This window comes from Mustelus asterias, chromosome 3 (genome assembly GCF_964213995.1).
Source record: "Mustelus asterias chromosome 3, sMusAst1.hap1.1, whole genome shotgun sequence".
NCBI lineage: Eukaryota > Metazoa > Chordata > Chondrichthyes > Carcharhiniformes > Triakidae > Mustelus > Mustelus asterias.
Window position 1 is genome coordinate 142,860,715 of NC_135803.1, and position 17,442 is coordinate 142,878,156.

General features: G+C 41.6%; 1 protein-coding gene across 4 annotated transcripts in view; it reads right to left on the reverse strand.

The window, feature by feature from the left end:
- The window catches only part of brpf1 (bromodomain and PHD finger containing, 1), a 43,049-nt gene that overhangs the window by 12,770 nt on the left and 12,837 nt on the right, over nt 1-17,442 (reverse strand). For 2 of the 4 annotated variants that reach the window (XM_078209813.1, XM_078209814.1), the window contains exons 3-11: nt 16,884-17,040; nt 16,277-16,408; nt 13,579-13,707; nt 13,134-13,446; nt 10,100-10,411; nt 5,702-5,989; nt 3,717-3,864; nt 2,547-2,680; nt 996-1,111 (exon numbers count right to left, since the gene is read on the reverse strand). In XM_078209813.1, coding sequence (XP_078065939.1) covers nt 996-1,111; nt 2,547-2,680; nt 3,717-3,864; nt 5,702-5,989; nt 10,100-10,411; nt 13,134-13,446; nt 13,579-13,707; nt 16,277-16,408; nt 16,884-17,040 — 1,729 coding nt within the window. Of the gene's footprint in view, nt 1-995; nt 1,112-2,546; nt 2,681-3,716; nt 3,865-5,023; nt 5,237-5,701; nt 5,990-10,099; nt 10,412-13,133; nt 13,447-13,578; nt 13,708-16,276; nt 16,409-16,883; nt 17,041-17,442 lie in introns of those variants that run through there. The other 2 variants (XM_078209815.1, XM_078209816.1) reach the window with 2 other exon arrangements.

Below are 17,442 nucleotides of genomic sequence, written 5' to 3' on the forward strand. Positions count from 1 at the left end.
TTGTTCTTTGACATTTTCAGTCCAGATTCCTCTGTATCAGTTGGAGTTTGTCCCATTAGAAGCGAACAGCAAGTAGTAGCAGGCATTCGGGAGTATGCTCTGCCTAATTCCTTTGTAAGTGCCACTTCATATTAATGTTTGTGGCTAGATCCTGTTAAGGTCTATCAACCACCGTGTGTTTGGAGGAATCCTGGACGGCTCTTAACTATTTTATAAATGGCAATGCAAGATGTTCGAGCACAGACGTACAGCACCACAGAGTGGTGAGACATGGAACTGCACCAATGATTCTCTGTGTGGTAACTTCCTGAATCTTGGCCGTGCCATCTCTCCGATTTTTCAAATGGAAGCAATAGATTTCTAGTGAGAGTATTATGCGGCAGAGAATCACTTTAATTTGTTGCGCGTTGTAGAAAATTTGGAAAGTTTATTTTCATAGAATAGAATCTCCACAGTGCAGGAGGCCATTCGACCCATCGAGCCTGCACTGACAATAATCCCACCCAGACCCTATCCCTGTAACCCCATATATTTATCCTATTAATCCTCTGACACTAAGGGGAAATTTAGCATCGCAGGTCCACCTAACTTGCCTATCAGATCACATTGCTATTTGTGGCATTTGCTGGGTGCAAATTGACTGCCACATTTACAACAATGTAACAATGACCACACTACAGCCGATGAAGTTTTTATTTTGAAAAGTGCTTTGGGATGTCCTGTGGTTGTGAAAGGCACCATATAAATGCAAGTCTTTTTTCTTCTTTGATTTACAAACCAGAGTTTAGCTTATTCATTCTATTTCCTAATGGGAGGTGCTGTCCACAAACAAACACACTAAAATATCTTGTGAAAAATGCACTCATCTCACCCTTTGTGCAATGTTATAACTTGCAGAAATTAAATGGCAATGATAAGAAGCGGCACATAGTAAAAGGACCAGCGAGGAATTGCTCAGAGGCAAACTGCTTGTTCGCCATTGTCAAAGGACATACCAAAGCTGGGTAGGATGGGTATCCCCTACACTTTGCCCAGACCAAATCCAGAGACTCCAACGGACTGTCCTCATCATCTGACATCCAGCCTGTGGACCGGCTCAGTTCCTTGCGCACTATTATAAAAAAAGAGATTTAGCACATTCAGTAGAGATTTGAAAGGCAGTTCCGAATGCAGTGGCGCCATGTGGCAAGAATTCTAACTGCTTAAAAATTCAAATGAAATTCAGGAATCATTCAAACTTCTCTCAACATGGAGGGTAGAAAACTTGTTTTTACAGATAACTGAAGTCACTTATTGCATTATGAGTTAGGTTCTGATCTTCCATTCCAAATCAAGTGCTTTGCCACATTCAAAATGCTACTTGCCCTCACACCCACATGCAATCCAGCTCATATTTATATAGTTTGAAGTCCTTTAGTACACTGGACAAAGAGATATTGGAGAATAATACATTAAAATAAAAGGCACTAAGCCCACTTTCGAAATGTTAAAAACAGTTATGATGAACAAGCTCCTTTCCAAGTAATACCATACAACGGGAAGTCAAGTTAAGGTTTGCTAAAGAAGATCCTTCCACTTGGAATCTGGGTTATTTCTACAAGCATGAGGGAGAAATGCTATAAAACCAGAACAAAGTGCAAATATTTCTGCCAATAGTTTTCACAGGATGATGTCCAACCTATTTGTATTAACTAATGTGATGCTGGTGGGATGAGCTGAAGCAAGATGTGCACAAAGATTATATTCCGCATTAGAACTGAGGAAAAACTGATAGCAGAGAGAGTGCATGCAATGGACATATTCAAGGACCTGTTGAAAGGCATGTAACACGCACGACTGATCAGAGCAATTAAAACACCGGCCTTCCTCTGAATGGTGACTGGATATAATTATCGAACATAAAGTAATGTAAAAAAATATACTGTTGCTGGGAATTACAATTAGAGCAGAAAATGCTGGAAACACAAAGCAGGTCCATCAGCAGCTGCAAAAAGAAAAGATGCATTATCCTTTTGACGGTGTACACCCAAAATGTTAACCTTTCTTTTCTATTGTGCGCTTCTCACACTTTCTGTCTTGCCATTATATTCTGGCCTCATAACAAACCTTGATCTAATGCTTTGTAATCTTTATACAATTCCATTTTTGTTACTTATAGGAACTTACATTTTTCCTATATCATGTGTGACATTGTGATGCAATATATGTCCTAATATAACATGCAGCACATTTAATACAAATGGTGGCATCTTATACAATGTCGTATTACATGCATATGCATGCACATAGACATGTGTATAAACATTATGTTTTCATTTATTCTGCTACTAAAATGTCAGGTGCTACTGCTGTTGTCAGACTTGATAGTACACACAACACTTTTGATAGTACACAACAACCTTTTCACATACCTCATTTAGCAAAACACTTTAATCTTCCTTACTTGACAGCACCCGTTTGTGATTATGACTTGATAGAAGGAAAATGTTTTAGAACTTAAGTGACAAATTCTAAAAAATTTTTACCCCCTCCAAAAGTGGACTCACCACCATGTCCATGCCTGCTTGATCCGATTGGATAGGACTCATTCTCTGTACAGGAAGTGTCCTCGCTGCTATCTTCATGGAAGTTCACTCGAGAAAAAGAAGGTTTCCCTCGACCCTGCTTCGAAGGGGTTGTGCTAGTGCGAGAAAGAAAATTCCTTTAGGATGAAAGTTCCAGTGGGGAATGCTTGGAAAATGCTATAATTTCCTCTAGGCCCGCACTCTACTTGCCACCCTCCGGGGAGGTGGGTGTTACTCACTCTTGCATGTACCTCTCATCTGCAAACGTTGACATTATGTTAGAGAACAGTGGTACAAAATATGTCGCAGTATGGTGAGGCATAGGGGACCATTTTAACCTAACCAGTACATCGCAGATCTAACCCAGCCAGTAAAATAGAGCATCAGAGAGCAAAACGCAATAACTCAACACTCCAGCTAGACTGCCATTCAGAGAAAGCATGTGTCATTAACTCTGTGTGACTCAAGGAAGATTGTGAACACTGGAAGCCTACCAATGATATGGTGGATATAGACTTTGAACAGATGCTTTTTAAGTCTGTATTGGTGCTTTGAGCAGCAAATGTGACTTTGTTACACTGCTATCATAAACCCAGCTAAGGCAGCCTGTTGTACCGAAGGTGATTTAGATTCTGTTGATTTATTCTGATCAGTTTACTTTTACCAATAAAAAATATAACTAACTGTTACTGTAGGTAACAGTCAATACAATTTATCCTATACAATGAGTACAGGTACACATATTTCGCACCAATAAACCGAGGTCAGACACAGCAATGCCAAAAAGCAGAGAAAATACTTTGAACAACACATCTTAAACCTTTGCACACCCACTGAAACAGTACAAATTCAATCAGCTATTATTATAGCTTTTCTGAATAAGACTGATCACTTGAGTGCCAAATCTTTGTTTCATTTAGTAAATTTATTAGTTTTAAGAAAAATTTTAGTCCCAATCTTAGTGTAATAGGCTTGTGCCCACTAAAATCACACTGCCTGAGTAGGACCCTAACTATGGGTATACATAGAAAACCTGCCTCGCAAAAGGCTGCAAACCCAGACATGAGAAATGACAGGAAAGATGCTGAGCTACACAGACACCCAATACACTGTTTACCTTGGTAATAAATGCACAAAAGAAAACTCAGTTACCTAGTGCGGTCTGAGGCTGCACTGCTACTGGTGCTGGAACTGGACTCAGTGTCAGAACTGCTCCGTGGGAGGCTTCGCTCGTTGCGATACACACGGAAGCTCTCATTCACGGGTTGGTTGCCCCCATCAAACCCATTTGTTGGCAAACCTGAAAATGCAAACCAGATTAGAAAAGATCTGCCAACCACATAATAACCTGGTGTTGTGAGATGTCTCAGTGTACCCACACAATAAGCACAGTTTGTTTTGTTAATGGTCATTTCCCTCTTAATTTCTCCCACAGCATCTTACAGGTCGGTTTTTACGTCATAATCAGATCTTCGCTCGCAAGCCTGTGGTTCCACCAAGCACAAAATCATATCCCCCATGTTACCAAAGTCGAGTTAACATTTTATACTTTGGGTCACACTCGTAATAAGGGCCACAATCGTACAGATATCTCGAGGTGCAACCTGATCCCAGAATTTTGCTTGATTAAATTTCGGAATTAAGAAGGCATTTCAAAGAACTTTACCTTCTTAAATGTTTAAAGCTTGGGTACATTCCAGCACAGAAAAGGCCTGACTTGGCCTACAGGCCAGTGGTCAAAGGAAAACCCAGTTTGATGAACTAAATGGTTTTCCTTTCTACCCTTTGTTCTACCCAAGGCTTTCTCCCCAAATATTTTTGCCATCATTCCGATGGTGCTCTTGGAGACTGACAGAGAACAGCAAACCACAACATATTTTTCCCTCCCTTTCTGTGGCGCAAGTATCAGTCAATTATCTCTCTGCCACCAACAAACAACACAGTGAAAATTGCAAATGAAAGTCTGAACACAACTGCAGCATATTAGAACACCAGTTAGGCACACCAGCAAGAGCTCAAAATATTGAACATTTTAACACGTAGGGTGGCATGGTGGCACAGTGGTTAGCTTGCTTTGGTGCTGCCTTACAGCGCGAAGGACTCGGGCCACTGTCTGTGTGGAGTTTGCACATTCTCCCAGTGTCTGTGTGGGTTTCCTCCGGATGCTCCGGTTTCCTCCCACAGTCCAAAGATATGTGGGTTAGGGTGATTGACCATGTTAAATTGCCCCTTATTGTCAATGGGATTAGCAGGGTAAATACATGGAGTTACGGGCATAGGACATGGGTGGGATTGTTGCTAGATGGGCCGAACGGCCTCCTTCTGCACTGTAGGGATTCTACGATTAGTGTGCATTGAATATAGGAATATTGATTATGTGGGGAGACAGTAATTTCCACTGAGAACAAAAGAAAACTACAATTTCTCAACACAAGTTAAAAGCTACATAGCCAAGAAACCTTTTGTTTTTAGGTAGTCTTCTTGATTACAGATGTCAGTGTTGGCAAACGGACTATTTCATGCCTGCTATTTGCAGTGCCAACAGTAAGTGCTCCCAGACTGAATATTGTCAGGTTTGATCAGGACACATAGCCTCCACACTGCCTCAAAAGGTGCAGCCTTTCCAAGTCCATTGGTGAGCAGATTTTCATCTTCACTGTTTGGAAGGCAATCTGATGAAACATATTGCCGGCTCTTTATAAGTACTATGAATGCAAGCAATCCATGCCACTAGATTTACAGTCTAAAAAGCTAAACTTATGGTTTAGTTACAATTTCTTAGCTTTGTACTGTGAATTCAACTTCACTAACAAGTAGGCTGAGATTGCCAAGAATGCACTTTACATTGGAACTGCATGAACCGCATACAAAGATGATGTGCATTCCATCAGGAATGAATAGATACAACACCAGGTAGTTACAACATCAGGTTCCAGAGTTGTAAAGTCATTGGGATGCATTTTCCTTCTGCCTATTGACTATAAATGGTGGTTAACTTTGTCCATCATTCCAACTGACTGTTCCAACCGGTCCTTCAGCATTTTAATCAGAGCTTCACTGTCAGAATTTTAAATGCTTAGCAGTGGTAATCTAGACAGGCAAATTTACATAAAGTCGCTGTGAAGCACCATTTTTACCTATGTGCGCGTCGCCTTCAGCTGACTTGTCACTGTCGCTTTCGGAGCTCGTGCTTGGGCTGCGGCCTCGTTTCCTCAGCTGGCTGGATTTGGTCAGAGTTTGTGGTGCTGTCGGGTTCTGAGGGCTACTGCCTTGGTTGGGTGGGAGCTGAGTGTCGCGATTCTTGGGTGGCCGCCCTGGACGTTTGGGCAAACCCACACATTTGTTTTTGGATTTTGCTGTGAAAAGGAATTTTGTCCGTCTACCAACTTCTGCTGCCGAGGCTGATGAAGAGGTAGTGCCAAGACCTAGAAGAGGAACATTTTTCAATAAAGGCCAAGTGATAAAAGTCAACACTCTATGACCCTTTGAGAGAAGAACATCCTTTACATCACTAAAAATATACAATCAAATGACTACCTAAAAGTTTCCAAAACTAAATTAAGTAGAATCAAATTCACGTCGTAGCACAGGGATTATTTTTAAATTCATAGAATGGCTATAGCATGGAAGGAGGCCATTTGGCCCATTGTGTCTGTGCCAGATCTCTGCAAAAGCCCTTTCCTGGTTGTCCTGCAAACATCATTCAGGAGTTTATCCAATTTCCTTCTGAAAGCCAGAATTCAATCTACCTCCACTACACTCGCAGGCAATGCGTTCCAGATCCTAACCACTAGCTGTGTGAAAAGATTTTACCTGTGATTGCACTTAGAAAGGGTGCAGAGGAGATTCACCAGGATGTTGCCTGGGCTGGTAGATTTCAGCTACGAGAGAGGCTGGATAGTCTGGGGCTGTTCTCCTTAGAGCAGAGAAGGCTGAAGGGGGGACCTGATTAAGATGTAGTACATTATGAAGGACATAGATAAAGTAGTTAGGAAGAAATGTTTCCTTTTAGTGGACGGGTCAATAGCCAGGGGGTGTAGATTTATGTTCATGGGCAAGAGGTTTAGAGAGGATTTGAGGAAACACCCCTTCACCCGGAGTGTGGTGGGAATCTGGAACACACTGTCTGAAACGGTGGTAGAGGTGAGAATCCTCGCAACATTTAAGAAGCACTTGAAATGCCACAACATCCAAGGCTACAGACCAAGGGCTGGAAAATGGGATTAGGATAGATAGGTGCTTGATGACGAGCACAGACATGATGGGTTGAAGGGCCTCTTTCTGTGCTGTAAAATCTCTATGACTCATGTCAGTTTTGATCCTTCCACCATTGACCTTAAATCTGTGTCCTCTGTTTCTTGGCCTGTCCGCCAATGGGACCAGCTTATCTCTTTTGATACATTAATCCCTTTTTTGATCCCTAATCAGCCCACCCATCCTTTTACTACCCTTTATTACTTGTATGCATTTAGAAGAATTTTGGATTCTCTTTTATGTTCAGATGCCACCTCTTTCCACACTCCCTTTTTGCTTCTCATTTTGTTTTCACTTCCTGTCTGGATTTTCTATATTCAGTCTGGTTCTCACTTGTATTATCAATCTGAAATTTGTCATACACACCCATTTTCTGCTTCATTGCTTTCATCACCCAAGAAGCTCTGGCTTTGTTTGTCCTATCTTTCCCCCTCGTGGGACTGTACCTGAACTATCTCCTTTTTAAAGGCAGCCCATTGTTCAGCAACAATATTGTCTCCAATCCTTGGTTCCAATTCATCCAGAACTGGTCTGTTGTCATGCCACTGAAAGTGGCCCTCCTCCAATGAAGAATCTTTCTTCTCGATTGTCCCTTGTCCTAACTAATCTAAACCTTACAAATAATATGATCACTGTTCCCTAAATGTGCTTCAACAGACACTTGGATCCACCTGACCCAATCTCATTCCCAGAACCAGATCAAGCAATGCCTCCTTCTTGGTTATACCAGTAACATATTGAACATACCAGAAACTCTTCTCTCTCTCTGTTCTTTACAGCATTGTAAGAAGTCTCACAACACCAGGTTAAAGTTCATGAGATTTATTTGGTAGCACAAGCCACTAGCTTTCGGAGCGCCGCTCCTTCATCAGGTGATTCCTGATGAAGGAGCAGCGCTCCGAAAGCTAGTGGCTTGTGCTACCAAATAAATCTCATGAACTTTAACCTGGTGTTGTGAGACTTCTTACTGTGTTTCCCCAGTCCAACGCCGGCATCTCCACATCATGGCTTTACAGTATTTTCATCCCAGTCTATAGAGGGAAAACTTGAATCCTCCCTCCATTTTCACTTCTCCAAAGTTCTTCCATCTCTCTGTAACTTACTTGCAAATTTGCTCCTCTACATCATTCCCACAAGGTAATGGTCTACAGACTGCACCCAGTAGTGTAATGGCGTAATGGCACATCTTTCATTTCTTAGATTTTGTCCCCATCACCACTCTCCCCTTCCCACCAGCCCTTCCCCTTTCCCCGCCACACTCCAAACATGCTTTCTATCTACTGGATTGCCATTTGTTCCTCATTGGGAGTTGAAATTGGCCCTTAAAACCCAAAATCAGACTCAAATAGGACTTAAGAAAGCTGGTCATAATATTTTACCGTAGTCTTGGAGCTTATTAAGCCCTGCCCCCTTCAATTTCTTTCCTCCTTGATTTTCTTCTCTGCACAAGCATACATAATTGCATCCTGACAATACTCTTGGGCGTCTAATGGGTCTTGACAAGTATCATACAGCCAGGAGCTATAACTAATTCCCAAGTGTATGCATATATTTGCATACCACATTTTCTGTAGATTATTCCATATCTAACATTTGACAATCCTCTTCAACTTTAGTCGCAAATGATTTTTATTTCAATTAACATTCTAAGGGGTGACTGGAAGCAGATGCTTTACAGGCTCTGCACCAATGAGAACTCTGCTAAGAACAGCAGTCACTGACTGATATTTCCACTGCAGGGAATTTGCAAGTTTAGCCAAACCCAAACAGATCTCAATTCATCAGCAAGTCATTGAATAAACATTCAGCTCAATTATTAAAAAGATCAAATTCTAATTCACTACTAGCTGCTTTATGGAGATAAAGTCTGCAGTTGGCACCACATTTGCATGATGGTACCAGTAATCTGGAAAATTGGAGACAGGAAAGAGTAAACGCATGAAGTTTAAACACCCCAACAGGGACCAGAGTAAAAGACACAATGGAGGCAACATACTCTTGTCATTTGAACACATATTTTCCCCATCAAAATCAGATCTTCATCAAAAGGCATATATTTCCTTTGTTTTCCCGCATTGTAAAAGATAACTGCTGAATACTAATGGCATGCTTTGTACCAATTTCGCATCAAAAGTTGAAGCATTTGTATATTCATTGTTTCTCGGTCACTCCTTATCACCTTAATTTGCTTTTACAAACTGTAAGATAACACAGCGTGGCTAAAGAGAACTGGATTTTCTGGGTTTGCCAGAGCTAAAACTGTTGACATTTTCTGTCCATGGCTAGGCCAACAGCCCGATCTCCCTTAAAGAATAGTAATTACTACATAAAAATAGGGTGTTAGGCACAATTCCATGCCAGGTTAAGATGGACCCCATGCAAAAGCTGACATCCACATCCTGCTCCATTCTACTGACAATGCTAGAGATTTACATAGAAACATAGAAGATAGGAGCAGGAGGAGGCCATTTGGCCCTTCGAGCCTGCTCTGTCATTCATTACGATTGTGGCTGATCGTCCAACTCAATAGCCTAAAACCAAAAGAGAAAATGCTGGAAAATCTCAGCAGGTCCGGCAGCATCTGTAAGGTGAGAAAAGATCTGACGTTTCGAGTCCAGACGACCCTTTGTCAAAGCCTAATCCTGCTTTCTCCCCATATCCTTTGATCCCATTCGCCCCAAGTGCTATATCCAGCTGCCTCTTGAATACATTCAATGTTTTGGCAGTGAATTTCACAGTCATCTGTCTGCTCCCTGGCTGCTTAGCCAGGAGTTTTAAACCCTAAAACATTGGAACAATGGGCAGCTAAGAGACATTAATAATTGTGATGAGACCATCCCTTTGTAACCTTTAGGACTATACGAAAACCCACTGAGTGTTACTTCCCTTTTATTAAGCTTATATCAAAGCTTTGTGTAGATAGTGGGATGTGTGGCTTCACACTCGGTGTTAAACTGAAGCAGGCATTCGGTTCCCCTGTACCATAAATGAAGGTTGGGGAGATAAATGTCAGCAATTTCTAACGTTGTGTTGAGAGAGAAATATTGGCTGAAATAATTTTTGAAGACTCCCAATCACTGGAGAAAACTTATCTTCCCACAATCTAATTAATAAATCTCAATACTCCAAACTTGCCATCTAGCCATAGATTTTTTTTTTTAATTCATTTTTTAAAGCATAAAATAACTTAGTGGTTCCTCATCCAGCTTTTGAAAAAAATTCTCTGCAGACTCTGGGTTAAAAGAAAATCAGGATTGTTGGGAACTTGGTTTCATCCATACCTTTCCCAGTCTCGTGGCTACTGCTTTCCTCAGCGGCACTGTCTGTCTGCCCATCTTTAGCAGACGGGTTAAGTCCAGCCGCAGACCCACGACCCGGTGCACCATGCCGGTCTGATCCTGCATTTGCCTCTCTGTGCTGACCAAGTTTCCGTCGAATCATGGCGATCTCCTTCCGCAGGAGCTTGGCTCGACGTGATCGCCCATTGTTCTGCTTTGTGGAGCCCATTGTGTCCAGTTTGTCGAGAAGTACTTTCAACTGTTCCTCCAATGGCATATGCGATCTGTTCTCAGGGACCAGCAGTCGGTCCACTTCTGGCAAGACATGGAGACCAGAGAAAGACCAAGGCAAACAGAGAAGTTGTTTGTGAGAGGGAAAACAAGAAAGAAACAGACAGATAGAAAGGAAGCAAGCCAAAGAAAACATTCACAATCAGGTTTCTAATGATGGATATGACTGTAAAGTTACATTACAATTATTTTATCATGATCTTTAAGACTGACCAGTACAGACAAAGTGATAGAGCAGTGGCAAGATCTCATTGACAATTATTGTTCGTACATTTTGTGTTTATGTACTGTGTAAATACCTAGAACAACAATTAGATTCAAGAATGCACACCACATTAACAGCTCCTATTTTGTTTCAATATAACAATTGTTAAAATATAACAATTCTTGAACAATTTTAATGATAGGATACAAAATTTACAGACATTCAAGTGCAGGTTATAAGATATGCCACACCAATACCCAACCCCATTATTATATAGGAAGGACAGGCACTCATGTAACAATGTTATGAATCTCCAAAGACCTCAATGTAATTTTTTTTTGTCATTTTTCTCTTGGTGAGTTCCTTCTTTGGAAAATATCGATTCTTGCTGAGGAATAGTTCCGCAGGTTCCTGCCATCTATTCAAATGACTATCATCCAGTGGCTGACATTCATCGTTATGAAGTACTTCGTAAGGTTAGTCATGGCACAAATCAATTCCTACCTACCAGGCTGCCTGGATCCACTATAGTTCGCCTATCACCGCAACAGATCCACAGCAGACGGCATCTCCCTGGTCCTACACTCAACCCTGGAACACCTAGATAACAAACACCTATGTCAGACTCCTATTCATAGACTACAGCTCAGCCTTTAACACCATTATTCCTACGAGACTTATCAACAAACTCATGGCCTGGGGCTCGGTTCCTCCCTCTGCAACTGGATCCTAGACTTCCTAACCCACAGACTGCAGTCAGTAAGGATAGGCAACAACACCTCCTCCACAATCATCCTAAACACTGGTGCTCCACAAGGCTGTGTCCTCAGCCACCTTACTATACTCCTTATACACCTATGACTGTGTGGCCAAATTCCCCTCCAACTCGATTTTCAAATTTGCCGATGACACCACTGTTGTGGGTTGGATCTCAAACAATGACGAGACATGGTACAGGAATGATAGAGAATCTGGTGAACTGATGCTCCGCCATTCAATGAGACCATGACTGACCTGATATGATAATCCTCAACTCCACTTTCCCACCTTATCCCCATAACTCTTGATTTCCTTACTGATTAAAAATCTGTCTAGCTCAGCCTTGAACATACTTAACAACCCAGCCTCTACACTCTTCTGCAGTAAAGAATTCCACAGGTCAGGTGAGGACAGGATTAATCTCTGTATTGATACCCTTCAAAATGGAAAGGTTGCGCAACACTCCCTATCTAGGATTGCATGTAAAGACTCGGCACTCAGGCTGCTTATCTGCCATGGAATTAGGCCCCAGCATGAACGAGAACCTTCATGACAAACAAGGGAGAACATTGACTATGAAAAATGAATAGCTGAAATTCATAAAACCACTGCAACTATCAAACCTTTGCCTTCTCTCGGTTTTGGATATAATCTACGAACAAGAAGGACTGCAGAAATTGATTCGAGAACAGAAACTGGGCTTCACGGTAAAACTGAATGCAATGAGCTACCAAATTTGGAAAGCAGGTTGAAAGAGTTAAAAATCAGTAAAAAGGGTGAACATCGCTGGGAGCAGCAGAGTTTATCTGGGAATTGAGTACAGCACAGTTCCCTGGGAAGCTGCTATGAAGACATTTCAGCGCAGTTCCCACACCTACAGATGGGCAGCCCAAACAAGTTGAACAAAAGACAAGAGGATGAGAGCTCTGGTAACCACAAGGTAGTAGTCACAACAGCAGGTGTGAATGCTTGGATGGTGTAGCCCTATACGCGTGCTTCATCAATAATTAATCATTATAATTAGACAAGCATATAGAGGCTATAATTGGTTAACTATATTCACCTAACATTAGTGAAGTAATCAGAACTTCGATATAATTGGATGTCAATGACTTCAGAACAAATGTACACTTGTGATTGGTATATGCAAATTACTTGTAAGATAACCAAAGGTATAAATGCTCATACCATGTAACATTGAGGAAGTCTGTACGCCACCTTGTGGAAGGCATACTTCCCTGCTACAGCTGGAATAAAGGTCAATTTTATAACTCCAAAAGCTTTGTCTGGTTTCTTGAATTGAACAAAGTACAAGCTCGCTGGATAGCGACAAAGTACTGTATCACAGGTCATTATAAAACTTACGGGTATGATATGCTAATTCTTCCCAAGCAATAATGAGCGGCAGTGGCGTAGTGGCATTATCGCTGGACTAGTAATCCAGAGACCCAGAGTAATGCTCTGGGGACCTGGGTTCAAATCCCACCATGGAGATGGTGAAATCTGAATTCAATAAAAATCTGGAATTAAAAGTTTAATGAGTATGAAACCATCATCAATTGTTGTAAAAACCCATCTGGTTCACTAATGTCACATGTAGGCCATCCTTACCTGGTCTGGCTTACGACTCCACAGCCACAGCAATGTGGTTGACTCTCAACTGCCCTTGGGCATAGGCAATAAATGCTGGCCCAGCCAGAGAGATGCCCATGAACATCCCATGAACGATTTAAAAAAAAATTAAAACTAATACATAATACTGCATGTTGAAACTGCACTTACCTTCTTCCCAGAAGAGCTGTCCTGTATCTTCTGCTGGCACGGGTTCAGGCACATGCATTCCTGTCTCATAATCAAAGCTAATTTTCTCTGCTTGCCTGCGAGCATATTTCAGCACTGCACCGCCTTGGTCTCTTAGCCTGATTGCTGCACGGTAAAATATTGTATCCTTGGCATTGTACTGTAAGCAGTTGTTCACAATCAAGCTAAAATCTTCTTCAAACTGGTCAAACGTCCGATAGTGATGGCCCTCAAGCTGCGTCTTCATGGTCTGGAAATCCATTGGTTTTTTAATGTGATCCAAATAATCCGGAACCTGATCACAATTTAAAATGTAAATTAATATTAAGTAATGGCATTTAATTTAACTTCATCTATTTAATTAACATTCTGAAGCTAGGAATTCATTCAAACGCCAAAGGCAATTACCAGAATCAAAAAAGCGTACCTCTTTTAGTGGCACAGGCTCGCCAAAGATGTTTCCTGTGTCTTTCTCCTGGAGCTGTTCAAGCGTCTTACGGAGAAGGATCAGGAAAGGGGTCAGCTGCAGCTCCATTGCAAACTGTTGTATCTTTAGCTGGTCAGAACCAAATCAGAAAGGTATGAATTAGAAATAAAATTTGCAGTGAATAAAATTGGTATCTTTCTTGTAACAAATAACGCATCCTCGGAAAAGCAGCCAGCATAGTCAAGGACCCCATGCACCCCGGACATACTCTCTTCCACCTTCTTCCGTCGGGAAAAAGATACAAAAGTCTGAGGTCACGTACCAACCGGCTCAAGAACAGCTTTTTCCCTGCTGCCATCAGAGTTTTGAATGGATCTACTTTATATTAAGTTGATCTTTCTCTACACCCTAGCTATGACTGTAACACTACATTGTGCACCCTTTCCTTTCCATCTCTATGAACGGTATGCTTGGTCTGTACAGCGCGCAAGAAACAATGCTTTTCATATTAATACATGTCACAATAATAAATCAAATCCCCTATTAGTTCAAGCATTCAGTGCCTTTCTTACCGTAGTTTATAAATTTCATATCTGAACCAAAATTTGCAAGTTGAAACCTCACTTCAGGACCCAAGCACATTGCATCGGTTGACCTTTCAGCACTGTACTCAAGGAGTGCTGCATTGTACAAAGTGTTGTCATTCAGATGAGACATTAAACAGAAGCTCCATCTACTGCCTCAGTTGATATTAAAGATCCCATGGCACCATTCACAAAAAAAGGGATCCTTGGCGCTCTGAACAACACTTCCCTCTCAACCAACATTGTCAATTGACCACTTTGCTCATTGCTGTTTGTGGGATCAAGGACTGAGCTTTTGTAACCACATAAAATACCGAGCTTCAAAAAATAATTCACCCGGTGAGCACTTTGATTTATTTCTGGAGCATGCATTGCAATATAAATGCATGTCAGTCTTCTCTGTCTGATTAGTTTTCTCTCTGCAAAATGTTTCATACAATTCCAGCAAGGAGCACGGAATTAATGCTGTGTGTGCTACAATACCCTGGAAATAATATAGTTCACTGATTCTTCCCTAGATCTTCTGGAATCCTTGTCTGGTAAGGGAACAGACAGCAAAGTATGCCATTCTGCACCTCAGCTGTCATACACTCCCACACCACCAATATGGCCATTTTCCCACATAATACTCCATTGTCAGATCTTTGCCCACTCACTTGGGTGGCATGGTGGCACAGTGGTTAGAACTACTGCCTCACAGCACCAGGGACCCGGGTTCGATTCCCAGCTTGGGTCACTGTCCGTGCGGAGTCTGCACGTTCTCCCAATGTCTGCGTGGGTTTCCTCCGGGTGCACTGGTTTCCCCCCACAGTCCAAAAGATGTGCTGGTTAGGTGGATTGGCCGTGCTAAATTCTCCCTCCGTGTATCCGAACAGGTGCCGAAGTGTGGCGACTAGGGGATTTTCAAAGTAACTTCACGGCAGTGAATGTGAGCCTACTTGTGACTAATAAATAATAAATAGACTTTAACCTTTCTGTATCTCTTTCTATCTAACCTCCTTACATCCACTTCACAACTTCCTTTGTTATCTATTTTTGTATCATCAGCAAATTTAGCAACCACACCAAGGGTTCTTTCATCCAAGTCATTTATATAAATTGTAAAATGCTGAGGCCACAGCATGGATTCCTGTGCACCACTTGTTACATAATGCAAACCAGAAAATTACCTTCTCTCATCATAAATTTTTATTTTCCGCAATAACCGTTTGATGTGGCACCTTACGAAATGTCTTCTGGAAATCTAAGTACAGTACATCCATTGGTTCTCCGTTATCCACAGCACATGTTAAGTTCTTCAAATAACTCCAATAAATTGGTTAAACATGATTTCCAAATGATAGAACTGTGTTGACTCTGCCTGATTATCTTGAATTTATCCAAGTTCCCTGCTACAATGTTTTTAATAATAGCTTGTTAACTTTTTCCTGATGACAGATACTAAGCTAACTGGCCTGCTTTCTGTCTCCCTTCCTTTTTTGGAATAAAGGAGTTATATTCACTACTTTTCAATCTAATGGAACCTTCCCCAAATCGAGAGAATTTTGGAAAACTAAAACTAACGCATCAACTATCTCTTTCGCTGATGAAGACCCGAGGATGAAGTTTATCAGCACCTGGGGACTTGTCAGCCTGCAGCTCCAACAATTTGCTCAGGACCACTTCCCTGGTGATTGCAATTTTCCCTGAGTTCCTCCCTCCCTCCCGTTTCCTGATTTACAACTATTTCTGGGATATTACTTGTATCCCCTGGAGTGAAGACCAAAGCAAAACACCTGTTCAATTCATCTGCCAGCTCCTTATTTTCCGTTATTAATTCCCCGACTCACTTTCCTGATCAGTAAATCCTCTCAGCTCTCAGGGAATTGATTACAAAAGGATGTAGGTTATGCTTCAGTCATTGGCGAGACCACATCTGGAATGCTATACGCAGTGCTGGTCTCCTTATTTCAATGGCATTAACCTGAATTGAAGATCATGAGCCCAATTGCTCATTGCTTGTTCATCCTGAAACAGGACGTTTAACCGAAGGGTACATAACTAAATCTAAAATGGATCACAACCTAGCACCACAGCAGGTCACTTTTAAAATTGAATTTGAAGAGCTGTCCAACCTCCTCTCGCTTTAACTTTTCTCGTTTACGGATCAGCTCCACCAGCAGTCGTGCTCTTTCCAAATCATGTCGCAGTCGCTGCCACGATTTCAGCTGCTCCTTCAGCGCGCAGTTTTTCTCCTCGGACTCTCTCTGAAGGTAGCAAGAAAAGCAGAATTAAATACTTTCTCACTTCCTGTGCATGTAACAGAACAGATAAAGGAAACACTTGGGCAAATGGATTTAAACTTGTTTTAGACGGGGGAGGCGCAGTTGAACTTTGGTATCTCTTGCTGAATGAACATTAATTTTGCGCCTGGGCTGAGGAGGGGATGACAATTAGTCTGTGTTTGCTGTAAAACAGGACCTCAATGAGTAAACCGAGTAAGATGATTGAGCTTTTCTCAACTTCCTGCTTTACTGTTTGTCTATAATTACTGGCACATGAACAAATACAAAAGAAACATGTTAGCTGCAGGAGAGTCTAATGCCAGGGAATCAAAACACTCCGAATCGAACACCCAATATACTGGATTTGCCATTTTAGTTTCTAACAAGTTGTGCTAGCTATCATTACAAGCTTAAGTGCGTTATCTCGTAAAACCATTTACACAAAGCACCCATGTACCTGTTCTGCGTTTCGCTGAGATTGTAAATGGGACTGTAATCGCCGAAGGAGTGGGACACCATTTCTCGACTGTCGCTTTAACGTCCAATAACTGTGAAGTCGCTGCATGAACTGGCTCTTACGCTGAATAGATAATCGACCTGTGATTTTACTTAGCCTAAAAATAAGAAATGAGATGTAATGTTTACTCCTATAAAGGGGTAACGGTACTGGGAAAGGAACATATAAGTTTCATTAGCATAAGCAGACGGTGAAAAGCTTCAATACAAAAAACAGTGTGTTGTTAGTTAAAATACCAAAGTTAACATCTCAGTCTTGATTAGATTATCTGAAGAGATCAAGTTGTGCGTTGCTATGGAATATCGTGACCTTAGGCTAGTTTTAACTATAGTCATGGAGAACGTGAGTTTACCATCCTAACAAAGGACAAGAGTCTGACAGAGAGAAAGGGCATGATAAGAAAAAGGACCTCCAAACACCGTCTGCTTCCCTTACCCCAGCGTACTGCAGCCCATACTGTGACTCAGGTCACCCAGTGGTGGTGGTCCTGCTTTACCTA